Genomic DNA, 25,405 nt, shown 5'->3' on the forward strand with positions numbered 1-25,405 from the left:
TACTTGAACTTTATGTGGAAACATAAAGATGGATCAAGTTCGAGTAAATAGCCAAAACCATCTATATTATATGAATAAGGTTGGGTACCTTATTCTGGTAACACTATCGGATGTGGCCCACTTTGTAAATAGTACAAACGATATGATCCTGAAGTATTCATGTGGAAACATAAGAAGTGGAGGTGTCTTATGCACTGAGTTTTCCTAAGATCGGACCAAGAAATAAGTCACTCTTACTTTATAATGCTATTTACTATTTAAGACTGACTGTTTCGGATAGATGACCTAGGTAACTCGACCTTAATCCTGAGCTAACTATGAACTCCTGTTTATTCGGGATTATCCTTAAATTTGCATAGGTGAGGGTTGGCTCAACAGCAACGGCTCAATAAGCCTTCCATTTCAGGGGTAAGACCGAGTAGATAGTTGGGGATATAAGGTGCAAGATGACATTCACACCTACCCAATTTAGGGATAGAAAAAAGTTGTTCTCTTAAGTACTGAATCCAGGTCTTGAACAAGGGGTCCCACCCTCTCATAGATCCGAGAGAGATTTCGTTTAATGATTTGATCACAAACCAATTGTTCATTGGAGGATTAGTGGAACTTAAGGAGCAAGATGTAATTACAGGGGTAAAACAGCATTTGACCAAGCCGTAAATACGAACAACCTGTTAAGGGTCGACTTACTAATTATGGTTAAATCAAGTGGATAGAAATATATCTACAGTGAGGAGAGTGCAGTTATCGAGCTAAAGTGGTGCGACTCGGTAGTTAACGAATATTGACTAATTCGAACTAAAGAATTTAGCCAATTAATCTCAAATCATTGGAGCTCATGATATGTAGGTCCATAAGATCCCTCTACTACCTCATAAAACATGAACACCTTGGATTAGTGAATTGAGTGATTTTTTAAATGTTCAAAATCAAATTTAAGTTTTCAATTTGAAGTGTTTGAATTGAATTTTAATTTGAAATGTTCAAAATGAATTTAGGGTTTCAATTTGAAGTATTCAAATTAAAAATTAGGGTTTGAATTTGAAATGTTCAATTTCAAATTAGAGTTTACATAATTATATTCTATATAATTAGCATTTAATTTATCAAAATTAAACGAAATTGGAGAGTTTAGAATATTTAAATATTGATTACATGAATAAGATTCATGTTTGAAATTAGGTGATTGATTAATTTAATATTTGAGATTAAATTATTATTTGATTAATTAAATTTGTTTAATTAATTAAAATCAAATTTATTTTCAATTTTTCTGAATTCAATTTGAATTTTAGTTTTGACTAATTTTGAATTAAATCAAACAAATTGAAAATCAATTTTAATGGAAAAATCCATTTTCAGTAGTCAATTTCCATGGTTTTGTGGCTTGATCTAAAACCAACACCTATACCACTTTTATAATGCTAAATGAAGTGACCATCAGCATGATAGCTGATTTCTTGCATGTATCAGATACATAAAACACTTCAGCTTTGTTTTGTGAAGTGGATGATGCTGGAAAAAACTTCAAATTTTCTACATAAAAGAGTTTATGCTCAAACCCCCTCAATCTCCCTTCTCAATTCACTTCAAACCAAAGTCCCATCACTCAAATTCAAGGCTGGGAATGGTAGAGAAGACACTCTTGATGACCTACTACTGATTTGAAGCACAAATTTGTGGAGAGCAGCTCAGAGTTGGAAGGATTCTTCAAACGTAACTATTCTGGAAACCTTTTTCTTTGATAAAATCATGCTTGCATGCTATTAGAACTCAAATTAAGTGTAATTAGAGTACTTATTGATTCAGATTGTTTCCGTTCCATGCTTGTACATTCTATCAATATTTTTTAAAAAATTAAAATTAATTTATTATTTTATTAATTTTAGTTTTGAATTTTAAAGGGGGAAATTAACTTCTCTCCCTTTAATTCTCTCTTCATCTCATGATCAAAATGGGGGTTGTGAAGGCGATACTGCTTCTTGTTCTTCTTGCAGTTTTACAAAACTAAGAGGACTGTTCTCTGAGAAAAATTCTCTGACTCTGACTCTCACTTATCTTCTCAATTCTTCTCCCTTCTTTCGAAAAATTAAAAGCCCACATACTCCTTAGACATTCTCTTCCCTTAGAGAATACAGGAGGCTCCAATTGATGGTGACCATTTTGGATTGTGTTTTGTTCGTGACCATTCTGAAGAAAAGGAAATTCGTGAAGAAGGTTATTCAAGGGTAAGGTTTCTCAAACCCTAGTTTTTCCTTTAATTTTCTATGTTGGCATGTTGTAATTTTCTGTTGATTGCATAAATTTGTTTCAGTAAAATTCAATTCTATGAAAACCAAAAATTGGGACGATCCATGTTTCCACTTAGGGCCTTCACAGGTTCCTTTAGACGGGATATCTTTTCACAGTTAGGATAATGTTCAGCATTGGAAGTATGTGGTACAATGTCATACTGCTGACGAGAAAACTCTCTCTAATCAGACCAAATTCTATCTGGAAATTATGCATCTTCTTCGATATGTTAGTCTTCTTAAGACTGTTTTGGACCTTAGTCCTTTTTATCCTCAATTATTGAGAGAGTTTATTGTCCCTCTAAGTTTGATGATCCTAGCAGTCCTAATTATTAGATGGTCCATATTTGTGGTCATTGCTTCTCTATTTCTCCTGCCTCTATTAATGCAAATCTTGAGCATAAAGAGTCTCCGTCATTAGGTGTTGTTCATCCTTCCACTAAGGAGCTAATTACAAAACTAATTGGCGGCACTCGTTCTCAATGGACTGAGTCCGTTCAGTTATCTACTTCTATGCTCAGTGTCAAATATGCTATTCTGTTTTGCATTGGCATTGTAAACTAGTGTCCGTCTACACATGACTTCAGTCTCTCCCCTTCTCTGGCCAGTCTTTTATATCAAATTGGTATTATGTCTACTATCAGTTTTGGATTTTTTGTGTATAATCAGCTTCTAAGGCATGTTGATTTGTTTGCTATCAAGCTTCCAATTAGTCTTCCAAGACTTATCTATCGTATTCTTCTGTCTCAATGGCCAACAATTCTTAACCCCAATGATGCGCCCAGCTACAAAACCTTCCAGGGGACTCATGCCTTTGATATTGTGCACAACATTCGGCCTCCCAAGGCCTCTAACATTCCTCTCCTAAAGGATCTCCAGGTACCTAAAGGTGGTCTATTGCTTCCCACTGAGCTGGATACTCACATCCTTCGAATTTTGTCTGCTGAGTCTCGCTCTTTAACCATGGTTATTCGTGATTTTGACTGATCGTCATGCTAAAATTGATGTCTTGATTCATCTCCTCAGTTTATCTCTTCTGAGATCTGGTGTGGATATTACTTCGGCTGGTTGATTTTCTTCTTGGTAAAAAGGGGAAATGTGGTTTTATGGTTGGTTTTGGTTTATTTTAATGTTTTTTGTCTGGTTTTGTGGTTGTGGCTTTACTGATGGTTTTTTCTGTGCCTTGATTGGACTATGTTATTTCTATTATTGCCCGAATTGTAATGTGTGTTCTCGTAATGAAATGTTTGGTTTCTTCTCATTTCTGTCCAAATTTTTTTGTTGTTTGCCATAAAAGAACATCTTGTGCCAATCTTTACAAATTGTAAAGTATATGGACTAAATTGTAAAGAAATTTTATAAATTATAAAGTACATGGACTAAATTGCTACTTATTAAAGTTTAATGACTAAGTTGTTACAAATCTGGAAGTATATTGACTACCAAAAGTTAAATGACTAAATTATTACTTTCATTTGTTATTGTTGTGGTTGACAGATAATATCTTCTTTTATTATATTAGATTCTTTGTCTCTAACTTCAGTAAGATCCTTTCCTTATCGGTGGTGATCTACTGGGAAGATTTTTTTCTTCTTTGTTATTGTTGGTTATGGTCTGTTGACTTTATGAATGGGATATATTTATTTGGCCTTTGGGAGCGTTGGAGGTGAGTTGTCTCTGCCTTTGATCATAGTTTTCTTGTTCGAAAAGTTTTGGTGAAGAAACTATGGGATTGTATATGAACTACCTTTGTGAAATTGAGCAAGCATTCTCAAAAGCAAGTTCTGAAAAAAGTAGTCGTTTATAGAGTTGTTACAGATATCAGGTGAATGGCTATTCATCGGAAGGTGAAGAGAATGTGAGATCATTGTTGCGGCAACAGTTTTAGAGGAGCCTAATTCTACAGAGTCATTGAAGAGTGTATTGATGTTAGGGGTAGCCTAACTTGCTCATTGGTAATTCAGTTATATGTAAGTTAATTTTATGTAATTTTAGTTAAAATGCATGTTGTAGAACTATATTACATACTAGTGAATTTCTTTTCACCTAGGTGTAGAGCCTCCCAGACGTAGGTGTGATTATACCGAACCAGGTTAACAAAATTTTGTGTTTTCTCTCTTTTATCTCTCTCAGTTGTTATTTTTTTCAGTGACACCTTTCTTGGCTTACAACATCATTGTGATTCATCCTTCTTTATTTCACATGACATTCAAGGATCAAAAGTATTTTTTTTAACCAACCTTTTATTATCTAGTAACATGTTTACAATAAGTTTTGTAAAAATATTCACATATTATGGTTTTTTTTGCATGAAAATTATTATTATTATTATTGGACCAATTTCTATAAAAAATAACTTTGAGAGATTAAATATAAAAAAATATATATTTAAAGTTAAAGGATTAAAATTGGATATATGAAAGCATGGAGACTAAAATTGAACCATCTCCAAAGTTCAAGTACCAAATTGTATTTTAACCAAGAAAATTAGGCCAAACAAAATTGCCATAAATATATTTAAAAACTAAATATTTTTTGTTCTTTTTAATGAAAATTTCTACCTCGTGAAATAATATTTGCTAACACAATATACATTGCCAACAATATAAACATAACTCAACGGATAAAAACCTACACAAAGATTGAAATCTCTCCCCATTCAAGTTTTGTAAAAGTAATAATAATAATAATTGGTAGATTTACAATTGTTGGGGTTTTGAGGTAAAAGATAAGCCATGACTTATACAGATACTAAAGACATAGGTAATTAATTAATTAAAGAAGGCTTTGAGAATCTTGCAAGGACAAATTGTGGAAATCTTGATGATATTGAGGTGCAGCTTCATCAAACAACAGCCATTTCTCTAACAAATTGAATGGAACTTGCTGTACACCACCCCCCTGATTATCATCATCATCTCCAACTTGAGAATTGCAACTTTCAGCCTCCACCGACAAACAACAATAATAATTCTGGCTCCCACTTGTCGTTGTCGTTGTTGTTGATTCTGAATTTGTGGTACATTTATTGGGTGAATTTTTGGTCCAATTTTCCAACAATCGAGCTATGTTTTCAGCGTTTGACACATATGTAGTAGTAGAAGAAGAAGAAGCATGTTGTTGATTTGGTAATAATAATTGGGAAATAGAAGAATTAGCTGAAAAAGGTGGTGGGTTAAGGTTTTGATTGGATTGAATTGAATTTTGGTCTGTTGTTGTAAGGGAAAGAGCTTGTCTCAATTCTTGTTTAGCAGTTTGAATATCAGTTTGAAGCCTTCTTTCCCACTGACCCTTTGAAAAACCATTATTTTGATCATCAAAGCCTAATTTAAGCTTTTTCTTCAAATGGGTATTCCAATAATTTTTTATATCATTATCAGTTCTTTGTGGAAGATAAGAGGCTATGGCTGCCCATCTATTGCCTAAGAGAGCTTGAAGATGAACAATCATATTGTCCTCATGATCAGTGAAATGGCCACGCTTAATACCCGGTCGTAAGTAATTAGTCCATCTCAATCTACAACTCTTACTACATCTAAGCAAACCTATTAAACAAAATACAAACATTATAAAAGAAAAAATTTGGAAGAAATTAATTGGAGGAATAAAATGAAATTTTAAAGAGAGAAAAAAAAAAAGAACCTGTGTTGTTGGGAACGGATCTCCAATTGCCAGGGCCATGTTGATGAATGTAAGAAACTAAGATGATATCTTCTTCAGGAGTCCAAGGGCCTTTTTTGATACCAAAAGTTTGGGTGCAGCAAGGTGATCTTCCCATTATACTTTTGTTTTTCAAAGGATAGGAAAGGGAATTATATTATCTATGAATTTTGGGTGTCGGCTGGCTAAGGGGATGTACTACTACAACTTGTAGCTGCCCAGTTTGTTTCTATGATATATATATATATATAGAAATAAAGAGAGAAGACCCACAAGACCATTACACTAATGTCGATGACCTCATGTGTGTAAAAGTTGGGTAAATGTACAAAATCACAACTATTAAATAGATAAAGTCAAAATACACCGCCAGTTTGCAGAAGTGTAATAATACTTCGCTACTAGGCTGGGTTTTAGACTCGCTAAAGGGATGTAGTTCAGCAACTTGTAGGTCTTATTTCTTTGTTTTTTTTCCATCTCAATCAATGTCTAGGGCACTGAATTGTTTATTGTTTATGGGTATAGTTATGTGCTTAGGATGTATAATATTTTAATCTTACTAAGAAATGGTAAACATGCAAAGAAGAATGGAGAGAAGGAGTGAAAAGTAATTAAATACAGTAGCAAAAACAATTTTGAAATAGTATCTATTGTCCTTGGTTATAGGTTATAAATATTTGTAAACACTAGTATTATATTTGGCCACAAACTTCAAGTTGGGGATGAAACACCCCATAGTGTCAAGTGATGAATTAATTTAGAAATATATCAATTTATACTTTTAAATTTTGGAGTTTAGTTTATGAATTTTTTTGTTAGTGTATCAATTTATATTCTCCTTTAAATTTCATTGACGAATATCGCGTAGAAATTATAGTTTTTGTATCAACTAAACACTTGAATTTTTATGAGGAAATCGATTTAAATGACCTTAGTATTTTTATAAATTATATATGCATCAATTTTCATATTAAATAGATTTCTTCGAATATTGGTTTTACATAATGAATGATTAATATATGTTTGATGCATTGGATATTTTCAAAAGAAAATCTATTTGTGAGTCTAAATTGATTTATTTATGAAAATTAATTTTGAGATTTAATTAATTGATAAATATATAAGTTCTACCCAATATTTTTTAAAGAAGTATAAATTGATACACCTATAAAAATTTAGGATTTAAATTGATATCATTACTAGTCTAGCGATTTAATTGATACACAAGCCTAAAAGTGTAAGGATATAAATTAATATCTTCCTAAATTCAATCTAGTTAGATTTTTAAAGCAATATGAGCAGAAAAATTCAAACCATAAACTTTCTCGTCGTAAATACATCTTTATACCTATTGAACTATGTTCACTCTAATTTTTGGCCACCCTGGAAAATACTAACCATACCAAAAAGTTTTTTTTTTTTTTTTTAATGTGAAAACCGTGTAGAAATAAATGAATCGTAGGGATGGATAAATGGTGTGGTTATGGGCAAGAATAATGAACAAAGATAACGTACCGAGTGGAATTAACCTATTTCACTGTTTGTTCCTTTAATTTAATAAGCCTATATCTTATGATATCAAATGTCAACTGTCAATGTCGACATGAAACTCATATGTTTCTTTCTCTTCTTCAACTCTGGATTCTTCTTCTTTCTCTTTTTTCGTGTAATATATGTTACTTAATTTAGATTCATAAGTTTCTATCTTTTAGACGTGTTAATTTAAAAATCAAAAGTAAAATTTGAAATTAAACGGATCTTATTACGTGACCATATAGTTTTTTAAAATTAAGTTTATTAACAACCACTACTTATCTCATTAATATTTCAAAAACCATGCTATATTTTAAAATTTTAAAAAAATAGTGTTAAAAACTTATTTTTTTTCTAAAAATATATTTTACTTGAAAAAAAATATGAGAATTACCAAATAAAACCTAAAAAAAATATCGTTTTTCTTCATTTGCATATGAAACAAGGAGTTTAATTAAGTGGTTGAAGCTCGAGTTAATGGAGATAAAACAACACTTGAGATTATATATTAAACGAGATGAACTGAAATTAATAGTGAAAATAATTTGGTATTGTGTTTTGGTGCATGCTATTATTGGTGGCGTACTACTAAGCTTCAACTTTATATAAGTAAAAAAGATATGGAGATAAAAGAGAAGCATAAAATTAGAGGGAGGAAAAAGCAGCTATACTAATAGTACATGAAAGCCTTTCTAATATTGATATGAAAGGGATTAAATAGAAATTAACAAAGAAATCCGCTCGTACGGTCTCTTTGATTGGTAGAAATTTAATATTAAAATATTGATATCTATATTGAGATTTTAATTTTATCAACATATAGATATAATATTGATATCAACAAATATTTTTTAAGTTAAATAATTTATCAAATTTATTTAGATAAATTAAGTTAGATATTCTTATTAGTATTTTTAATTTTATTGGACTAAATATATTATTTTATATTTTACGAATATTTATAAAATTATAAAATATATGAGAGATATTAATAAACATTTAATATCAACGTCAAATCCTGGATGTGTATGAATATTTTTTTACAATTAATATTAGTTTTTTGGGTTTTAAAAAAAAAAAAAAAGAGAAAGAAAAAGGAAAAACTGTTTGTTTCTACTATTGCTCTGAAATAGTTTTCTATCCTTTTAAGGGAAGGATATAATTCATAGTCAAAATTCCAAAATATATATATATATATATTAAAATTTTTCTTAAAAAAATGACATTCAATTACTAAGGAAAATACCATATTTGAAATATTTTGGAATGTCAAAAATATTAATTAAACAATTTAATATTCAGATGTATTCGATCATAGACATTTTATATGATTTAGCCAACATTTTATTTTTCAAGCTTATTTCAAGGTGGTTGGTTAAATTTTAATTAATAATAGATTAGCATGTATGAATTTGACATTAACAAGAATAAACGTGGCTACATTTGATGTTATAGTAAGATGTGACAGATGGCAGGCTTTGATTGGAGAATTACAGCTGGGACCGTCCACATTGTCCATTGAATATGGAAAAGGATACGACATGGACAACTTTACCCTGCTCGCATAGCATTGAAAACGACATAATGGATTCATATGCAGACCGTAGACGTACGTAGCCGACTCAAAATTTCCCATGTCGTATCCAAATTTCCTATATACTTCAACGATATTGCCATCCAACGTTTTTCGTTGTTTTCACATTCAATAGCTTTTCTTACGTTAAATTACATCCTTCAACTTTAAAATTTACATCTATTTCATTTTTAAACTTTTAAATTTTAATATCTGTTAGGCCTCGGATCTCATCTGTATAGCATGACACTGCAAGCCTCTCGTAGGTTTGACCTCCGACCCGCTTCTTCCTTGTCTAATCTCGATTGTTCCTAAGTTGATCTGCATAAGACATCCTTGCATTAGTGTTGTGAAAGATGTATTTATCAAGTGTGTCTTTACAAGAAACTGTATAAGGTTATAAATACAATATTAACACCCTAAAAATAGAGCCTAACCAAATTAACCAAATCCTAAAGACTTTCCAAAGGAGACCTGGTATACATTTACACCCTCCCTCAAACTCAAGGTGGTAAGGCAGGAATCAACTTGAGTTTGTTAAGTAGTTGGAGAAAACGACCAGGAGGCAAAGCTTTGGTGAGATTGTCGGCAGGTTGCTCAGCGATGGAAACAGAGCGTAACATCAAAGTTTCGCTCAGGAGTTGATGACAAAGTGATAATCATTCTCAATATGTTTGGTGCGTTCATGAAAAACATCATTGTGAGCAATCTGAATGGCACTATGATTGTCACAATGAAGTATAGTGGTAGACAACTGGGGGACTCCCATATCATCAAGAAACCAACGAAGCCATAAGAATTCTGACGTAGTATCAGCCACAGCACGATATTCATACTCCATACTAGAACAAGAAACAACACTCTGTTTCTTACTGCGCCAAGAAATGAGAGAATCACCAAGATAGAAACAATAACTGAAGGTAGAACGCCGGTTAGTAGGATTACCAGGCTAATCAGCATCAAAATAGCCTGATAAAACCAGGGAAGATTGGGAAGAAAACTAAAGTCCATGGCCCAAAGTACCTTTGACATAACAGAGGATACAAAGAACAGCAATAAAATGAATGGTCTGAGGGGCAGTCATAAACTAACTAACAATGTAAACAACATAGGCAATGTTAAGACGAGTGACTGTCAGATAAATAAGACTGCCGACAAGCTAACGATAGAGACTAGCATCCTCAAGTGGAATTCCATCAAACGAAGTCAAACGAACATTGGGATTGAGTGGTGTCGGAGTTGTAGCAGAGTCAATAATATCAGAGCCCACCAAAAGATCTGAGGCATACTTTACTTGAGACAACAAATAACTGGTAGAGCTCAATGATACTTCAAGGCCAAGAAAGTAACTGAGTAAACCCAAGTCCTTCATCTCAAAGTGTTCACAAGATAGCGTTGTAGATTAGAGATAGCTTGAGGATCATCCCTAGTAATAATCATATCATCAACATATAGGAGAAGAAGAACAATATCATGAGTTATCTATCGCGTAAATAATATTGTGTCAAGAGAACTAGACGTATATCCAAGTTGAATGATAGTGGAACTAAAAGTTGTAAACCAAGCTCGAGGGACTTGTTTCAAACCATACAATGCTCGTCAAAGGAGGCATACTTTCTGGAATGGACAAAAGACACCTGGGGGCGGTTGCATGTATACTTCCTCAGATAAGGCCCCATTAAGGAAGGCATTCTTGACATTCATTTGAAAAAATGGCCACTGTTTAGCTACAATAACTGCTAAGAGAAACCGAACAAATGTCATTTGTGTCACTGGTACGAAGTTCTCTTCGTAATCGATCCGATACTCTTGAGAATATCCTTTTGCTACCAATCGAGCTTTATAATGCTCAACAGAACCATCAGAGTGAGTCGTGATCTTGTAGATCCACTTGCAACCAATGGGTTTCTTTCCGGAGGGTAAGTCAACATAGTTCCATGGGTGCATTCTGTCGAGAGTCTAAAGTTCTTCTTTCATAGCTTACTGCCACAGAGGATTAGTATTTGCCTCACGGAAGAAGGTAGGTTAAACCAAGGAACTGATAGTAGAAAAACAGTGAAAATCTCGAAGGTGAGTAGGATGTGCTCTTACCTTAGTGGAGCGTTGAATAGAAGAGGTAGGGTCATGAGCAGGTCCAGATTCCACATGTGAGACAAACGGCTAATCAAGGTCAACAGAGACAGACATAGACTGTTCAAGCTCAGAATTATCAAAATATGGAGAAGAAGGAAAAAGATCAAATGAATCGTTAGAATCATAGGGAAGAGGACTCAAAAGAGAATTATGAAAGGTTGAGAGACTAAAGAACATAGTGTGCTCCCAAAAGTGACATGGCGGGAGATGTGCAATCTATTAAAGAGAGGGTCCCAACGACGAAAATCTTTGTGTTCAGTTTCATAGCCAAGAAAGCAACAGAGACGGGCACGTGGTTCTAATTTGGTATGTTCATGAGGGTAAAGAAGTACAAAACATGTACAACCAAAGACCTTGAGGTTAGAGTAATCAGGAGAAGTACCATATAAGCGTTCAAACGGAGAAGCATTTTGAAGAATAGATAAAGGAAGACGATCGATTGTGTAGACAGAGGTAAAAGCGGCTTCACCCCAATACTTTACAGGACAGGAGGCAGACAGAAGTTGGGCTCGGATGAAGTCTAGGATGTGACGATGTTTCCGCTTCGCTCGCCCATTTTGTTGGGAGGTATGAGGACAAGAGCGCTGAGCAAGAGTACCTTGCTGGGTGAGAAAGAAAAAGAGCCTGGAGTCCTTATATTCTAAGGCGTTATTTGTACGTAGAAACTTGATTGGGCGAGAAAACAGAGTGTGAACCGTGTTAACAAAATCAATATATATTTGAGACAGGGAAGAGCAGTGTTTAAAGAAATATATCCAGGTAAATCGAGAGTAAATGAATAAAATAAAGTAGCGATACCCATTGATAATGGAAATAGGAATGGGTCCCCAAATATCAAAATGAATTAAGTCAAACGGATTATCGCTTATAGAACTAGACTAAGAAAAATACAATGTGAGTTGTTTTGCAAGCTTACAATTCAAACCGTCAAGAGATACAAATTTAGAGACATTATTCGAATTATGACTAGAGATTAAATGATGGAGTTTTACGGAAGAAGTATGATCGAGATGGAGGTGCCACTGATAGATAGTAGAGTCGGTGACAGGAGTAGAAAGAGAACAAACAGGAAGTCGAAGAGAAGTAAGCTCAAATAATCTTCCCACTTTGCAGCCCGTACCAATTGTTTGTCCCAACCACAAATTCTGAACCTGACACCCAGTAGAAGAAAAGGACAGTTAAACCAAGGTCACATAATTGCCCAACGGAGACAAGATTAAAGGACAAATTAGAACACAATAAGTATCGGAAAGCGGTAATAGGGAAGTTTTAACAAAGGCAACATGGGATATGGTCATGCAATTTCCATCAGCAGCATAAATGGGAGGAAGAGATTTGGCAGGAGTAGGTGCAAATAGAAGAGAAAAATCAAACATCATATGGTTGCAACAAGTGGAATCAAGAAGCCATCTATTATCTAGGGAGACCGCAAGCGCAAAGGAATTAGATGAAATCATCTGTTTAAGTAAGTCTTGTAAGTCATTTATTTGAAAAGTAGACAGGAAAGGTTCAGAGGCATCGGAAAAGGCAGCAGCAACAGCATAGGCAGAGCCAGGATTAGGTATAAAAGATCGAGACTTGGAGGTATGTTTTAGTGGTTGCGGTGGTCTTGTAGGACAATTGTTCAGAATATAACCACTTTTGTGACAGTATCTGCACTCGAATTTTGGATAGTCAGCAAACTTATGCCCAGTGAACTCACAATTTTTATAAAAGGCTCCAAAATTACCACGCATATGAGTGTTGGCGAGTACAACCTCTGATTGTCGGGAAGAAGTGATGCTAAGATGTTTTTCTTCAAACAGAATTTCTTGAATTGCTGCATCTAGAGACGGAAGGGGACTACGGTGGAGCAAAGCAACACGGAACGACTCATATTATGGACGAAGTCCCATAAGAACCTTAATAAGGTGAAGTTGATCAGTACTAATTTTAGCTTGATCCAATTGTGTCCAGACTGGCTGAAGTATAATCAAGTAGTCATTAATAGATTGCCCTATCTCCTGAATAAGATTAATCAGAGTGTTGTGCAGTTGATATAGTGAGCTAAGCCAACGGACTGAAACCAGGTAGACAGGAAATCCCACAAACTCTTGGCATCATCAAACTGAACATGAATGACCGGTATATATGTATTTTCAATCCAAGTGATGATTTGATGGTTTTTGTTGTCCCAATTCTCTAATCGTTCAACAAATTTAGTATCGTCCTCAGTGGATATCTTGACTGGTTGAAGAATATCACCAGTGATAATTCGTCATAATTTACGCTCGATTAAGAAACTTCTCATTTCATGAGCCCAAGTAATGTAATTTGCCCCATCAGTACTAATTGGATGAAATACGTGATCATTTTCCATGTGGCTTGGCAGCTTGGAAAGAGAAGAAAACCAGGGACAACGAGGGAGGCTTGGCTGAAGGGACCAAGGGTCGAGTTCTGGATTGGGAATCAGGGATTGAGTTCGATCGAGGATCGAGTTCTGGATCGGGGATCAGAGGTTGAGTTTTGGACTAGGAATTGGAGATTGAGTTTGATCGAGGATCGAGTTTTGGACTAGGGATTAGGGGTCGAGTTTTGGACCAGGAATCGGGGATCGAGTTCAATCAAGGATCGAGTTTTGGATCGAAAATTAAGGATTGAGTTCGATCGAGTTTTGGATCGGGGATCAAGGGGTCGAGTTCTGCACAGTGGGGATCAAGGATCTAGTTTTTCATAGAGGCTACAGGATCAAGGATCGAGTTTTTCACAGTGGCTTCGAACAAGGGATCTGGGTGGTTCTTCTTCACACTGGACATGGATTCTGGTGGTTGGTTGATGGTTGAACGGCAACGATGACAAAGAACAAGAGGAAGAAGAAATCAGCTAGCAAGGCTCTGATACCATGTGAAAGATGTATTTATCAAGTGGGTCTTTACAAGACACTATACAGGGGTATAAATACTATATCAACACCCTAAGAATAGAGCCTAAACAAATTCACCAAATCCTAAAGACTTTCCAAAGGAGACCTAGTATACATTCACAAATGTGGTGTTGAGCCTACTACATCCAATGCTTAAGTTCGTACAACGTATCCGGTTTAGCTAAGCACAAAAGAAGTAAGGTCCAGGTTCTCCTTTGGAGATTACTTACCCTTCTCCTTGGGGTGGTCCAATTGGCCTATTTATAGATCTTTCCTTAGACACTTGCCTCTAGACTCTAATTACATGTAACGTTGATGGTGTCAAATACGTCTCTGGTCCTCGAATTTGTAAGTGTCAATCCTTGTTCAACTCAGTTATTTCTTGATTGGTATACATTTACTAACTCGGCTTGTCATTTCGCTTCCCGAGGTGTTTACATTTTCCTTTTGGATCTTGCCTTGGTAACCATCACCAATATCTAATATATTAATAAAATTTAATATATTATATATAAATATTATTAAATATAAATTTGATTGTAAACTCCTAGGAAGTTATATACTAAATACATTTTAAAGAATGAATTTTTCAAAAGATGCTTTAGAAAAAGAAATTAAAAATTATTCCAAACACACTATAGATATTTCAATCTTATGATTTAAATCCAATCACGCAACGAGCCATACCAATATACGAAACATCCTTGAAATAGAAAAAGAAAGAAAGAAAAAAATAATTAAAGACCCATTAAAGACCCAGTTGGAGCCAAGTGTATTATATGTATATGACGACTGATGTGAATGCATATGGTGAATGAATTTGTGACATTAATTAGTAGTGGGCTGAGGCATGTTGCATGCGATATGGCCAAATATTAAATTAAGATAAAGATGTGCAAGGAAAGTTGGCCGTAACTTACAGTATTTTTCATGTACTATCTACCTCCTATTTTATTTGTTTTCCGTATTATTGGTATTACCAAACTTCCAAATGACTCCTTAGGTTAATATTAACTACAACTTTACCATTTGGTAAAACAAATCAATGTAACTAATTTTTTATTTCTTAATCAGAGAGGATCCATCGCCTTTTGTTTAAAAAATGAAAAAGATAATTTTAATAATGTAATTATATATAGAAATCCGACCATGAAATAGATGAATAAATAAAGCGAGAAAATGTAAACTATAAAGTCCCGAGTTTAAGAGGGGACGTGATAGTATGGTTTAGAAAGACTAAAAATAATTGAAAATTACTACCTATACCAACAAGGTGCACCTTCCTTTTCAATTCCCAATCAAGAAACTTCATAATTAAGCATATTTAGCTTGGAGCAATTATATACTGGATAACCTTCTGTGAATTTTCCTAGGAAACATGTGAGTGATGACAAAACATGTTGAAAGGAACTGTGTTAGTTTATAGGGATATCCGTCTTCACTCTTAAAAGCATTCAAGACAAGAAATGACAACCACATTCATTAAGCAAAGGGAGAGATCAATTTATTGTTAGAGAGAAATATCAAATAATACAGCAAAGTGTCTCTAAGATTTAGAGTGTCTACATATAGCGCACCCTTTTAAACCATAGAGCCAAACTTGTTAATAACATAATAGATTGAGATTACTTAAGTTTAACTCCTTTTTTAAGTTGACGTATTTCTTTGTTTTACATACATTACTTATTTGGTAGCTGCATAGTTCTTTTTTTCCTCCTCAAACTGTCAACTCGTACACGATAAACAACATAAGCCAAATCCAAGACTTTTCCTTAGGTTCTCCTTCACCAACAGTAACTGGGACATCGGACCCCAGAATCCGTCAAACTGAAACCGATGTTAGTTAATGTTAAAAATAATATTGCAGAAAAGATCATAGCAAAATTATTGTCTTTAAATATGCTAATTTATATGTTATTTGATTGTATATTAAAAAAAAACTATATGTTATTTGAATAATCTGGATTCATATTCGGTATTTAAAAGTTTCAATCCAAGTACAAAAGGGATAAATAACTGATTAATACTAGAATGTCAATTAAGAAATAATTAATTAAAATATTTATTATATTACTGACTCTTTATCCTTTAGTATCTTGCTTTAAAAAATAAAAATATATTGTGTTTTGAGATGGGTTAATTTCATGGTTCTAGATAATGTTGTAGAAGATGAAGTCTGAGAGATTTAGAGGTTTTTAAATTAAGGATAGGGCCAAAAAATGAGCATTGCATGTGACATGAATAGGGTTGCATTTTGTACTTGTAATAGTGTTTAAAGGAAGGGATGTATAATAAATATTAGATAAATCCATTGCTATCCAGTATATTTAACTTTTTTTTAGTATAACAATTAAGAGTAGAGAGATAGAATATATATAGTTGAGTTATATGTTAATCTTAATTTTGCTATGCCTGATTTAATAAAGTTCAAGAAACAAAAACTAAATAATGTATATTTGTTTAAAAGTTGGCAATTTAATGCCATTAAGAAAGTATACAAAAAATGTTGATATTTTTCTAATAACACACTCTTTTTTACTTAGTCAAATATATAACCAAGTTTATTTTCTTTTATGACACTTGGTTAAATTTTACGTTGCAAACGACGGGATTAATAATGTATCAACTTTTATCATTAATATCCATTGTCCGGTATGCTTTTTCTTTTTGAGTTCAAAACTTCAAAGATGTGATTATTTGAAGAAAATTTTAAATTGAGTTACACTTATAAAATAAGAATGATAAATACTCAATATTCAATGTTTCCAATCCATTTAATTCCAAAAAATAAAAGAAATGGAGCCATTTCTCTCCTTAATTCATCTTAAATTGAAGTTTTCCTTTCAATTAGGAGATCATCGGTCGGTTTTGAAATTAAAAAATCGACCACCATCCTAATAACATCATAAAACCGCCCTAGTACGTCTCTACTACGGACGTATATTTAATTATGAATTTTTACAACTCAATCAAATTAGTTATTTTAATTATAAAAAAAAAAAAAAAAAAGTATTGAATATAGCTTTAAGAATTAAGATGTGGCTCCGTATTTTTTATTATTATTACTTAGAATGGTAACTTTTTTTAATTTAGGAGGGACGCGAATGAAACGAGATTGCATCTAAATGGGAGAGATTCTGATGATTTAAAAATATAGTTAAGTAACGTTTAAAAATATGGAAAGTCACTACTTATACCAATAAGGTATATTTTCCTTTTCGGTACCTCAATCATAAGAACTTCATACATAAGCATGCTTAGCTTTGAGTAATTCTAGGTTGGGAATTTTTCAGGATGCAGAGAAATGTTGGGATCATCAGGTGCCGAATCCAGATTCCAAATGTAGTTACGTGCAATCAACTTGAGCATAACTCAATTCATGAAAGACATATAATCTCGATCGAAATATTAGAGGTTTGAATTCCTTCACTCCATATGTTGTTAAACTAAAATAAACGGAAAAAAAAAAAGTATTGTGATATTTTCGACAAAAAATTTAAAACGTTCAAATCAAAGTAGATTTGATGTTCTAAACTACAAAAAAAAAACAAAAAAAAACAAAAAAAAAAAAGTGAAAATAGTAAAATTGATAGATTAAATCTATAATTTCATAATCATTTGCTAATATTTTGGATATGTGAAAAATATGTAGAAATTTATACTACTCTCATAGTAACTACGTGACAAAGAATGAATGAAGGCAAGTATATATTGTAAATACAACGTTTTCCTCAAGGATACGACTCTATTCTTCATAATCTCAAATGATATATATTTTAATATTACAATTATACCCTCGATACATATGTTGGTTATTTATAGTAAATTTTTGCAACCCTATATTAGAGATTGTTATAATGGCATAAACTTTGAAGGGGTTAAACCATTATTGTCTAGAGTTATAGAAGTATTGTATTTACTCTAATGTCATAACTTTATTAATATATAGTTGAATTTAATTGCAACACATTGCCGCAATTTTGAGTCACACGAACTTCATAGTTGAAGATCTTTGTTGAAGGGCAGTTCAAGATTTGGATTTTTATGTAATTGAAACTACTTCTTATAAACTATAGGAGGGTATTAGAGTTGTCATTTGTATTAACTATTTATACAAAGCACATTTAAAACAAAATTATATATATATATATATATATATTGATACCAAACTTACTAATTAATACAAATAATAGTATCTCGGATTGGTTATGCATTTTTCAAATTGCTATTAATGAAGTTAAGAAGCACATGGTTTGACTACAAAATATAATTCAGATGATTTTTTTCATTTATTTTCCAATCATTTAATATGGTTGATGATTTTGAATTTTGAGTCCATGCGTGAACCGGCTAACGTGTGCATGAATTGTTGATGGATTTGATTGATCATGGAAGATGGGAAATGAATTGGTATAATTTTAAACACTTATTTAATTGTCAAAATTGTTAGGAATCAATTTGGACTCAACAAAGTTCAAACTAAATCCACTACTATCCGACTTAAATGAGATAAAGAGGAAAAATTTTGAGATTGAAAATACCAACCTAAGGCTCATTGGCATTGGCTCATAGCGAGCCACGAGCCAGTGTTAGAATTAATTTAATAACTAATTCATTTGTTGGCAACAAATTAAATAGCAATTATGGACTAATAGGGATGCTAGGATCAACTCATAAATATAAGGTTATGATCCCCACAATACTATGCCTCTTCAGCTTCCTATTCCTCATCTGATGGTGAGGGTCTACCCATTTCGATTGAAAACATTGTGGTAAAGTACCACACTCATGCCTGAATTCTCCTCGTTTTGTAGGTGATTATGTATTCTCTAAATTACAAATTTATTGTTAAGTATGTGCAGATCATGCGAAATCTTCCCTATCCACATTCATGCATCAACATCGGTCTAAGCATTATTGACATATATGCATCTAATTAAGAGATTAGAAGTCTGGAACCAAAAAATACTAATTATAATTGTAAATAAAAGTTAAATTAAATCCAAACTTTCCTTGTAAAATGGAAATTTTAATTTTGAATTTAAAATAAATTAAAAGACTTCAAATCAATCCATATAAAAAAATTATCTAAATAAATATACTTCGACTGACATAATATTTATAATATCAACCTCGAGGTTAGAGATTTGATTCCCCCACCCCACGAATTTAATTCAATATCTTTAGGGGAAAAAAAATCAAGGTTACCCATAATGTAATGGATAATTAGAATCAAATAGTAAGAGAGAAACAAAATGATTTGAGATATTACTTAATGTTGACATGTTCCGTTGTTGGATTAATTAAAGATCAACTTTCTGTTTTTTTTTCCTTAAAAAGTACAATTACAAAGATGGAGACCAAACTTTCGACTTCTAAAGAAGAATGTCATATTGATTACCATGGAACTAAGTTCAATTTAGCTAATTAAATATCAACTAATAATATATTGTTATAAAATCAATTTTTGACTTTTCATTGTTGGATGGGACAACAAAAAAAAGATTGACATAATGAATAATGTCTTATATCTCAATGTTGATAAGGTTGATACTAAGATTTCTATGAGATTAACCAGTTGATGTGTACTTAGTGGATTTGATGTCCTGTGGCCTATAATTTCCATATAATTCAATATGTGTAATAAATAATTTGTATATAATAAATGATGAAAATGTGGAGTTGAAAATCATGAACAAAAACTCTTTTAATAATAAATTGGAGTCCAAATATATAGAGAACTGATAAAATGAGTGAAACATAGAAAGCACCACATTTTTGCAACCATAAATGAAAAAATAATTAACTTCAATCAAGAAATAAATTATTTTGGACCTTCATTTCGAAAATTGTGGCTGAAAATGAAATTAAACGAGATGGGAATGGGAGCTTTGACATGGGAATTTTAATGGAGCTTAAATCCAAATGCCACTGTAACATTGTCTAGTAATGGTTCTGTTGAACAAAAATAATAATAATAATGAATGAATGAATTCATAAGTATTGGTTTTGGATTTTGAAATTTAAACTGCGATTTTCTTTGTTTTGTTATCCATTTTAAAATTATCTTTTTAATCGTAGCTTTATGGTTTAAAACTAAGATCATATTTTATAAATATTTGATGTTTAAAAATTAAATTTATAGACATTATTTCAAGTGATGAGTTTCTTTCTTTTATTATCTATCTTTTAGAAATGTTTTCAAAATGCTCTTCATGTTTTATTTTTATTTTTATTTTTTAAAAATTTATTTTTGTTTTCAAATTTTGGCTATGAAATCAAGCATTTCTAGAAAAAAAAAATGAATACCATTGTAAAGGATTATGAGAAAGACAAACATAATTTTCAAAATAAAAAACTAATGGCCCATTTAGATTGACTTAAGCAAAATGTGTTTTCCAAAAAAATCATTTTTATTTAAACATTTTTTTTATAAAAACGGATTAAAATACACTTTAAAAGTTATTTTGAATGGTTGTCGAGCACTCCAATTTTTTTCAAAATGACTTTTTTCAAATTAAACAATTGAAATTGTATTCCAAACACACTTTGAGTTCCTTTGGACAGACATTTGGACTTTTTATATTAAGTTTATATAAACACTCTTTTACCTATTTATTTCTTTAGTTTGTTGTCTAGTTTATAATAGTATGTAGAAATTTCAAGCCAAGTGTAAACTATATGAGTTTTTTTTTTTTTTTTTTGGTTGGACAAGATAAAAGAACATAGTAGTTTCTTAAAAAAAAAAAAAGGCTGTTTTTTGTTTTTCGAATTTGGTTATGAATTCAAATGTTCACTTAGGAAAGATGCAAACATAGTTATTAAGATATTGTGAAAAAATAAATATGATTCTCAAAAACTAAATACTAAGTTCTCGTTTGGTAATTATTTCATTTTTTTATATTTGTTTTTAAAAATTAAACATATTCCCTCCCCATTTCTAACAACTGTTTGCAACTTTTTTTAAACCATCGGTAAAAAATATATAACAAAGGAAGAAATTATATAATAAAGAAATAAATTTAGAAGTAGAAGTAGTGTGTATATACTTAATTTTCAAAAACAAAAAACAAAAACCAAATAGTTATTAAATAAGATCTAAAATACCATTTGGTAATGATTGATTAGTTGTCTTTTGTTTTTTGTTTTTTGTTTTTGAAGTTTATGCTTGTTTCTTTCCCAATTTTCAATGGTAGTTTTCACATTTATTAAAAGTAACACTCAATTTTTAGTCAAATCCTAAAACTACGTTTTTTTTTTCAAATTTTAGCTTGATTTTTTAAAATATAAGTAGAAAGTTGATTACCAAACATAGAAATTTGTGGATGAAACCATGAAAGTAGTGTTCATAAACTAAATTATTTTTTTCCTATCCTTCTTCTCTTCTTCATCTTTCCTCTTACTTTTCTTCTCCCTTCATCCATCCTCTCATTCACCACATCAACCACTTTTGTGGGATCTCCTTTCCACTATCTCATTTTAAATCATCAATCAACTCAAAAACTAAAACAGTCAACACTTTAAGTTTTAAATCATCAATCAACTCAAAAACTAAAACAGTCAACACTTTAATATCTCCCATGTCGCAGTTTGTCCCCTATTCTCGAACCACCTTGCCGATTCTCCTGACTGCTTTTTTCCAAACCTTCATTCAGTTTGCATAGATCGGTGCAGAGCTACACATTCTAAATTGAACTCTGATTCGACGGAAGATTTTTGGTGTGGCTTTACTAAAGATTTCCCAATGAGTTTGTGCAACGGTAGAAAACAGCAATTAGAAACGCTATACGAATTCAAATTGAAAGTAAGCAATAGCAGATTGTTCAGAATGTGGAGTTCATGTGAAAAAAACACAATTAATTGAATTTAGGTTTGACCGTCCCAATTTCAATGAAATTAGATTGTTTTGATCATTAGTACAAAATAAATTTAATGGAAATGAAAGGGGATTGTAACTACTGTAAGTAAAAGTTGTAGAGCCCGTTGACTTATAAAAAACCACACTGCACAGTTTCAAAAGTTTTTGTGCAAATATAGTATAAAAATAATGTCATATTTCCATTTTATAACATAAAAATAAAAAGTAATAAGTATCAAACATTTTAAAACTTTCCTGCTTATAAAAAATGAGTAGAGGAACAGTGAGATAAATTCGATTTAAGGAGAGCTAAGATAAAGGAAAGGAGACAATTAACCAAACACAATTGAGTTTGTTGAGCAGGGGCTTATGGAGAAATTGGGGTTGAAGAAATGGCATTATAAAAAGAAAAACTATATGAAATGCAAACATATCATAGAGGAAGTGAACTCCGGAGCTAAAATCTCGTTCCTTCAAAAACAAACTTTAAATAATAATCGCTAAACTTCAGCATCGAGTCAAAAAAAAAAGTCAAAATTTCATCAATTTTCTAAAACAAACAACGGAATTAATTTAGCTCTTGGATGCAAGCTTCTCCTTCGCCTTCTGAATCTTCAATACCTTCTTCACAATCTTTTGCTCTTCCACCAAAAAGGCCCGGATGATCCTATCCCCACCCAAAGAAAGATTAAGAAAATACCTTATTGTTAGGAGTGCATCAAAAAACCGAAAAACCAAACCAATCCAGACCAATTCAATGGTTTGGTTTGATTCTTTTAATATAAAATTAAAAAACCAAAAACTATTTATTCGAATCAATTTTTTATTAGAAAAACCAATTTAAAACCTAACCAATCCAATGGTATATATATATATATACACACTTAAAGTAGACTATCTTTTTTAGTATTTTAATAATTATTATGGTGCATGTACATTTGTTGTTTAGAAAAAAAACCAATTATTATGGAATTTATATGTTTTGTATTTAGAAAAGTGCCAAGAAAACAAATAAAAATGTTAAATTTTGAGTTTATAAAAAGAAGAAAGACTCATTTTTAATTTTAAATTAGTAAAAAAGACCAATTCAAAACAAAGTGATAATAAAAATCAAAAAAGGAAGAAAAAAAGAAAATGCAAAAAGCCGAGAACCAAACTGATCATAAACTGATCCAAATAAAAACCAATCCAATGGTTTTATTCTTTATTGGGCATTGGTTTGGATCTCTTTGTAAAACCGATTGGTTTGATTTGGTTCTTGGTTGGCCTCAAAACCGACAAAACCAAACCAACTATCACCCCTACCTATAATCATAAAAAATACAATCAAACCGATGAAATATTGAGTAATGAGAAAAGAAGATGGCAAAGCAAACCTCTCTCTAACAGCACCACCAGATAAAACGCCACCATATGCACGATTCACAGTCCTCCGGTTCCTAGCCAGTCTAGACCTCTTATATTCAGCTGGCCTCAAGTGAGGAATCTGCAATGATCATAAACTTACACGAATTAACAAGGCATTCTGATCTGAGGCCATCTTCACCAAAAGACAGCCATATAAATTCGGAATTTATGCCATCTTAATGCAAATTAACAAAAAAACAAAACGCCCAACTTTCAAAAACTACATTTACATTTAGAATGCTATCATATAGTTCAAAAAACAGCCAAACTACCAAATGTTTATGAATGTGTCTACCAATATAAAAACAATGCATGTAAATGATGCACAAAGTTACATGCATTCATCTACCAATGTACAAAGAATGTATGTAGTAAAGATAGACATCTTGGTGTGGTGGAAAGAAGCGTGCAAAGAGAGTATCTACGTATTCCAAATGGAAACAAACGATCAGGCAATAAAAGTGTAACCGTTTTAAATTAATACTTACTCACAATTTCTTGGATAACAGCACTCAGTTAATGCAGCTATCTTAATATATAGAATGAAAGGATATTTTGCAGGAGTGTCATTAGGATGCAGTTTAAAAGAATGAAGAGGTAAACTTTCTGAATCTAGTTTAGGGCAGTAGAGAGTCCCTTCCGACCATTAAAGAGAAGTAATATACATAGTCATACTAAATACTGATTTACCTCAAACCAATCTGTGGATAAATATGATATCAAAATAAAACTATAGAATTGTATATTTTTAGTATGTGATCAATTTTGGCCAGTGAAGTCTGTCATTCATTACGCTCGGGAACATTAAATTGATTGCTTGTGAGGTCTGTGGAACGGCGGATAATCCAGAAAGAACAATCGTGCGATACAAAGTATTGAGATTTGTTTAACTTCCACTCATAAGAACGCAATCCGAAAGCATACTGCCATAGTTATTTTATTCCAAAGAGAACCAAAAACTAAAATTGAACTCGGAGAAAAATAACTAGGCTCCTTGTAATATCCAATAATAGGTGGTGTAACGATCGCAAAGAACCAACATTCACCATATGTACTGGTAGACCAAATTTCTTCTCTAATACACCACAGATGCGGCACACAACTAAGTTTCAAAGGTATTTGCCGCAAAGGTCTAGACTAATAAGAGATAACATAACCATCGTAAAACAGCCAGAAATTTAACAGGGAATAAGAAGTACATCAATAAGATGCGTTATTGGTGAAATAACTAACAAGATTTAGAGATAAAAGAAGCAGATAACAGTGATCAAATGCATACCCCCTGAATCCTTTTGCCGGTAACCGGACATTTTGGTCCACTAGCTCTTTTCTTGGTAGTCTGATACACAAGCTTCCCGCCTTAAAATAAAAGAGAAGAAGATGATAAGAACAGCATCAGGCAATACGCAACTATTCTAATATTGAAATCACAACTACAACTAGAAAAGAATGTAACGAATAGCGATTGACATTGAAGTTCCAAAAATATTTTGTTACGTAAATCAAACGTGGAACGGGACAGCTATTGGGAGGAATCAGATAGTTACCAGGGGTTTTGACGACACGGTGCTGGTTAGACTTGGTAGCATAGCTATGGCGCTTGCGATATGTAAGACGCTGAACCATCTTGGATGATATTCCTCTCTTCCTCGCTCTGTGTTTCCTGTCCTGCTAGAGGAGGCTGCTGCAGAGAATTTTGCAGAAATTTGGAGGAGGAGATAAAAAAACCAAGACGAACCCGATGCCCTAGATCTGACGGCTTGTACGCGTTCTCGTCGACGATTGAGATTTAATCGCGTTCTTTAAAGAAAAATATTTTTCTTTCCTTTTTCTATGGGCTCCGATCTACAGGTCTAATCTGTCTCTTATACACATCTAGATGTGTATAAGAGACAGGTAAACATTCATGCAACGGAAGAAATCATAATCAATAAGCACTCAAATTACACTTAATTTGAGTTTAAAAAGCATGTAAGAAAACATTTTCAAAGAAGAGGGTTTCAAGAATACAATACTTTTGAAAAACCACTTAAATTTGTGCTCCTTTC

At 32.3% G+C, this 25,405-nt stretch overlaps 2 protein-coding genes across 2 annotated transcripts; both read right to left on the minus strand.

The window, feature by feature from the left end:
- Window positions 1–4,829: 4,829 nt before the first annotated feature.
- On the minus strand, window positions 4,830–6,178 carry LOC120071414 (myb-related protein 306-like). Its single transcript, XM_039023688.1, has 2 exons — window positions 5,934–6,178; window positions 4,830–5,836 (listed from the first exon to the last, which is right to left on the minus strand). The coding sequence occupies exons 1-2, from the start codon at window positions 6,067–6,069 to the stop codon at window positions 5,067–5,069; spliced, it is 906 nt and encodes a 301-aa protein (XP_038879616.1). The 5' UTR covers window positions 6,070–6,178; the 3' UTR covers window positions 4,830–5,066.
- Window positions 6,179–22,351: 16,173 nt separating this feature from the next.
- LOC120070648 (60S ribosomal protein L34-like) lies at window positions 22,352–25,079 on the minus strand. Its single transcript, XM_039022479.1, has 4 exons — window positions 24,905–25,079; window positions 24,637–24,716; window positions 23,327–23,436; window positions 22,352–22,617 (listed from the first exon to the last, which is right to left on the minus strand). Exons 1-4 carry the CDS (start codon window positions 24,981–24,983, stop codon window positions 22,524–22,526), a joined length of 363 nt encoding a protein of 120 aa, XP_038878407.1. The 5' UTR covers window positions 24,984–25,079; the 3' UTR covers window positions 22,352–22,523.
- Between the last annotated feature and the right edge of the window lie 326 nt (window positions 25,080–25,405).

This window comes from Benincasa hispida, chromosome 2, assembly GCF_009727055.1.
Source record: "Benincasa hispida cultivar B227 chromosome 2, ASM972705v1, whole genome shotgun sequence".
NCBI classification, from domain to species: domain Eukaryota; kingdom Viridiplantae; phylum Streptophyta; class Magnoliopsida; order Cucurbitales; family Cucurbitaceae; genus Benincasa; species Benincasa hispida.